This window comes from Heterodontus francisci, chromosome 3 (genome assembly GCF_036365525.1).
Source record: "Heterodontus francisci isolate sHetFra1 chromosome 3, sHetFra1.hap1, whole genome shotgun sequence".
NCBI lineage: Eukaryota > Metazoa > Chordata > Chondrichthyes > Heterodontiformes > Heterodontidae > Heterodontus > Heterodontus francisci.
The window spans coordinates 142,532,079-142,538,078 of record NC_090373.1 but is presented as its reverse complement, the minus strand read 5'-3'; the positions used below and the strand labels follow the sequence as shown (position 1 = coordinate 142,538,078).

Genomic DNA, 6,000 nt, shown 5'->3' with positions numbered 1-6,000 from the left:
AGTCCTTTAAATCTGAGCTGTGAGCCAGCACAAAGCTGTGCTGGGAGCTCCAGGCTCCCTTTTTGAATTAACTAATCTTGAAAACTAGCAGGCAGGCAGGCAGTTTAGAACACTGTAGGCTGGTTTATTTTTTGCTACCAACTAGCTAACCATTGTGGGTGCTTCACCAAGGAATGCATCATTGACTCTCATTAGAGATTCATTTAGTATGTGTTAACCCTTAAGTGCACCATCAACTGCCGTACAGAAAACCAGTGAACCAAATGCAGTAAAGGGAAGGCTAAAGGTGCCATGTTTAAGTGGAACCTTTCACTTCTGAGTTGCGGTGACGTTGTGCGTAGGAGCGTCAAGAAAATTGACGTCGTCCAATCAGGGTGGTCGGTCGATGTCTGTCTCCAGGGTAACCGAACAGTTACATTAAACAACATGAGGGAAGAAGCGGAGAATAAAAGTATCCGTGAACTCGTAGTGAGTGTCTGTTTATAAAAGCAGGTACTGAAAGGCTGGATTGAACAGACTGGTATCAACAGTTAATTTGTGTCTTCCTTCTAATGTTTCCATTCTTAGCCTCTTGTCTTTTATTTTAAAGCTGCAGAATGGCTTACACCCAGGCTGAATGTGTTATTAAGAATATCATTCGGGAAATAGCCCAGGAATGCGCTGATAGGGGACACTCCATCTCTGAGACACTTGTAGCATTCATGGTGAGTGCAATCAGCACATTTGGATGAGTTGTTACTTGTGTGTGTATTTTCCCCTACTTTGAATTAGTCTTCATTGTCGCAAGGATTGTACATTGTTTGCTAAAACAACAAAACAAATCAAACTTCCTTAACAAAAGAAAATATAATCTTCTGCCTTTGCAAAACGTCACACTGTACCTAGCGCATATTGGAAAGTCGGCTGCTGGGCAGAGCACATGAATTATGAAGCGGGCATTGTAATATTGCACTCCCATTCCCCATCAAAGCGGGTACACTGGGGCTCACAACCTGCTTGATACACCTCAGTGCCTCAATGTGGCGGGTGAGCGCAAAGGAGGCTGAGAGCCCGTGTGCTGGCCTCATTCGGTGCCTTCACAAACCCTCAGTTAATTGCTTTCGAATAGGCATTGAAGGGAACACCACAATAAAATATTTGATAAGATCAGCTACCTCTCCTGTCATCTTCCTCATGCCAAAAAGGTGCACAGCTGGCAATGTCTGACCATATAGTCCTGGGGCATCATGGGAGACAGCCAGAGCTGAGTAGATTTTGCATTTGGCCTTACTTTGCTTTAGCTGATGAGGTCAGCCCATTTGTGTAGAGAAATTATTTCCTCCGGTGGAGGCATCCAGAACTATCTTAAAGTTAGAGCTAGATCATTCAGGAATGAAATCAGGAAGCAGGTCTTCAATTAAAGGATAATAGATATCTGGAACTGTCCCTCAAAGGCAATGGCTGTCAAGTTCACTGAAATTTTCCAGACACAGAGTGATCGATTTTTGTTAGGTTAGGGTATTAAAGGATATGGGCCAAGGGTTAGTAAACAGAGTTGAGGTACAGATCAGGCATAATCTAACTGAATGGTGGAAGAGGTTCCAGGGGCTGAGCGGCCTACTTCTGTTCCTATGTTCCTTTTTAGTTTAGTTTAGTTTAGTTTAGAGATACAGCACTGAAACAGGCCCTTCGGCCCACCGAGTCTGTGCCGACCATCAACCACCCATTTATACTAATCCTACACTAATTCCATATTCCTACCACATCCCCACCTGTCCCTATATTTCCCTACCACCTACCTATACTAGGGGCAATTTGTAATGGTCAATTTACCTATCAACCTGCAAGTCTTTGGCATGTGGGAGGAAACCGGAGCACCCGGAGGAAACCCACGCAGACACAGGGAGAACTTGCAAACTCCACACAGGCAGTACCCAGAATTGAACCCGGGTCGCTGGAGCTGTGAGGCTGCGGTGCTAACCACTGCGCCACTGTGCCGCCCCTTGTATTCCTGTATTCCTCTGTCCCTTAAATAGTGAATTTCAGTAAGTATGGAAACTGTAAACCTGTTTGATGCCAAAATGTTTGCACTTAAGAGATTGATGGTGCCAAATAATGTAAGTTACTTATTTGTGAAAATCTGGGACAATACTTCTCCTTTTAACTATTCGAAGGTATAGTTAACTATTTATGTACAAACTTTTTATTTTTTCTTTAACTCCCTTTTGACACTCTAAAGTTTCTGTTGATGCTGCTCTTTGATTGATTAGGAGGTACTCATGAATCAGAGAAATACGATTATTAGCTTTTCCCTATCGCAAGATGGTGAAGAAATGCTCCCAACAATGGCAGGGCCTCGAGTGATAGACATCCAAAGATTTAAAACAACAGCCATCTGCTTAGGAGACAGGTGGAATGTCATTGGTGGAATCTTTTTTGGTTCTTGGGATGTGAGTGTTGCTGGCAAAGCCAGCATGTGTTGCCCATCCCTAATTGCCCCTGAACTGAGTGGCTTGCTCGGCCATTTTGGAGGACAGCCACATTGCTGTGGCTCTGGAGTCACATGTAGGCCAGACTAGGTAAGGACAGGATTTTCTCCCCTGAAGGGCATTACTAAACCAGATGGGTTTTTATAACAATCAGTAGTTTCATGATTATTATTAATGAGACAAGCATTTTATTCCAGATTTGTTAATTAATTGAAATTAAATTTTCCCAGCTGCTGCAATGGGATTTGAACTTATCTCCAAAGCATTAGTCCATGTTGCTGGATTACTAGTGTAGTAACATTACCTCTATGCTATCATCCCCTCATGTCAGTTGTGACATGGAAAATAATTTAAAACCCTGTAGGGTCAAAAATTGGCACTTTTTCCACAGTTTATTGTTCTTCACTCAGAGAGCAAGTAGAGCAACTTTAGATCCAGCCCTGGAGATGCATAAAAACATTCCAGCTTTCCACCTCCTCCCAGCAACACCCCACCCCCCTTTTCTCTTCCCTTCCCCCTCTCTCTTTTCTTCCTGTCTCTGTTCACCCCATCTGACTCTCATCTTGCCCATTTCTCTCTCTTCCACCCCTCTCTTCTTCCACCCCTCTCTTCTTCCACCCCTCTCTTCTTCCACCCCTCTCTTCTTCCACCCCTCTCTTCTTCCACCCCTCTCTTCTTCCACCCCTCTCTTCTTCCACCCCTCTCTTCTTCCACCCCTCTCTTCTTCCACCCCTCTCTTCTTCCACTCGTCTCTTCTTCCACCCTCTCTCTTCTTCCCCTTTCTCTTTGCTTCCCCTTTCTTCTTCCCTCCTGCTCTTTTCTTCCCCCGTCTCTCTCTTCTTGCCCCACCTCTCTCTTCTTCTTCTTCCTCCCTCTTCTTCCCCTCTTTCTTTCCCTCCCCCTTTCTTCTTCCCTCCCGTTCTCTTCCTCCCACTGTCTCTGTCTCTTCATTCCCTCCTCCCGCACATGGAGGCCCAAGGAAGAGTCAGATTTTCTGTTTGAGATGTTTGATCCTATCAATCCACGGTACATGCTCAATGACACCTGTACATCTTACATTGAAAAAAATAGAATTCATCTTCCCATCTGTACATTGCCCTTAGAGAGCTGGGTTGAACATATTTTGCAATGCTAGTGGCTGCCCCTTAGCCCCCATAATTTGAAAAAATACGTCTAGGAACTTGGCCTGTAGCACAGGTGTTTGATGGGGAGGGTGGCTTGGGTCTAAAATTAAAGAGAATTTTGTCATGGTGACTGAAAAACTGAATAATTGTTCAGACTGGCCCAAAGGAATATGTGGGCAAAACTGTTGCCTTTGATGCTTAAGAGTTGGAGGTCTGCAGGAGATTGGTCTTGTAAAGGCCCAGGTGGATTGCATGAAAGGAGATTGACAACTTGGTCTCGCATTCCTGGTTGCCAACAAGGAAGACATTTCCTGGTATTAAGAGGAAGGTAAGCTAGGTGGGGAACTCCCACACCTTATTGAAGGTTCCATTTCAAATATTGTTCACAACTTTTGCTCTTGTGTGCATATTCTTTCATTGTGCAAAGCTGCATTGTACACCTTTCCTGTCGATGGAATTTGTGCACGTGGAGCAATAGAAAGATTCTTTGCTGTTCCACGATTTCTCAATGGGATTTGAAGAGGATAGCCCTTGTTTCTTCTGCATCATGGATTGCTGCATGATGTAGGTATCCTGTCCTGTTAATGACACCATCCACAGGGAAGATGATAAATTGTTGCCCTCTGTAAACATAGTTCTTGTCACTTGTTTGATGTATGATTGCATTGCAGAGTGCCTGACTTGGCAGATGATCTCTTGAGTGGATTTGAAGGATTCAATGGCTTGGAAACTTTGTGCTATTGTAACCTTTATTTCTACAGCAATGGTCGTCCCTTTGCTGAATGTATACAAGTCATCCTCCAGCACATGGCACAACTCTTGCCAACCTGCACATGGTGAAGACTGATTCACTCTGACATATCATAGAAACATAGAAAATAGGAGCAGGAGTAGGCCATTCGGCCCTTCGAGCCTGCTCCGCCATTCATTATGATTATGGCTGATCATCCAACTCAGTAACCTGTTTCTGCTTTCGCCCCATACCCTTTGATCCCTTTAGACCCAAGAGCTATATCTAACTCCTTCATGAAAACATACAATGTTTTGGCCTCAATTGCTTTCTGGGGTAGAGAATTTCACAGGCTCACCACTCTTTGGGTGAAGAAATTTCTCCTCATCTCAGTCCTGAAAGGTTTACTCCATATCCTTAGCCTATGACCCCTGTTTCTGGACTCCCCCACCATCGGGAACATCCTTCCTGCATCTACCCTGTCAAGTCCTGTTAGAATTTTACAGGTTTCTATGAGATCCCCCTCACTCTTCTGAACTCCAACGAATATAATCCTAACCGACTCAATCTCTCCTCATACGTCAGTCCCGCTATCCCAGGAATCACTGCACTCTCTCGATAGCAAGAACATCCTTCCTCAGATAAGGAGACCAAAACTGCACATAATATTCCAGGTGTGGCCTCACCAAGGCCCTATATATCGATGTATGCATGGAGGGGTCTATTAACACATGCCCCACATAAATCAGCAGGTTGCAGAAATGCTTCAACTCTCTTTGTACCTACATTTGTAGGCGCTTCATGTACTCCTCATGATCGTCTAACACATGCAGCATGTTCAGAACTCCCAAAGAAATTATTGGTGTGATTTAAATTGCAGCAGCAATCAAGTATAATGAAGGAAAATAGTGATAGGAAAGGGAACAAAAATGCCTAACTGGCAAACTATACAGCAAAAACTGCTAATGCATTGAACAAAATTCACCAAAGTATCATTGAAAATGCAAAATCAATCAAAGATTTTTAACAAAAGTTCAAGCTGCAATTTCCCTTAATGCAGCCTGTTTGAGCAGGCCAAGATCTCAGACTCCTGTGTGTTCATTTTGTCTGAGCGAGGAGGGTGCTTTAGATGGAGCCTTACAGGAAATTGCAAGATTTGACTTGGAGGACTTAGGGGAGGTAGTGGTGTAGTAGTATTGTCACAGGACCTAATAACCCAGAGGCCCAGGGTATTGCTCTGGGGACATGGGTTTGAATCCCACCACAGCAGAAGGTGGAATTAGAATTCAACCAATACATCTGGAATTAAAAGCTAATCTAATGATGGCCATGAAACCATCGTCAATTGTTGTAAAAACCCATCTAATTCACTAATGTCCTTTAGGGAAGGAAATCCGCTGTCCTTACCTGGTCTGGCCTATATGTGTCTCCCGACCCACAGCAGTGTGCTTGACTCTTAAATGCCCTCTGCAATAGCCCAGCAAGCCACTCAGTTGTATCAAACCACGACAAAGTCAATAAGGAATGAAACAGGACAGACAACCTGGCATCGACCTTGACACCAGAAAAGCAAAGGCAAACCCAGCCCTGTCGACCCTGCAAAGTCCTCCTCGCTAATGTCTGGCAGCTTGTACCAAAGTTGGGAGAACTGTCCCACAGACTAGTCAAGCAAACGCCT

General features: G+C 44.2%; 1 protein-coding gene across 2 annotated transcripts in view; it reads left to right on the top strand.

Annotated features, from left to right (window-relative positions):
- Positions 1-410: 410 nt before the first annotated feature.
- cfap206 (cilia and flagella associated protein 206) overlaps positions 411-6,000 on the top strand; it is a 70,794-nt gene continuing 65,204 nt past the window's right edge. The window contains exons 1-2 of one of the 2 annotated variants that reach the window (XM_068026646.1): positions 411-492; positions 590-704. In XM_068026646.1, the coding sequence (XP_067882747.1) occupies positions 597-704 (108 nt within the window). In that variant the 5' untranslated portion in view covers positions 411-492; positions 590-596. Of the gene's footprint in view, positions 493-567; positions 705-6,000 lie in introns of both variants that reach the window. The other variant, XM_068026647.1, reaches the window with a different exon arrangement.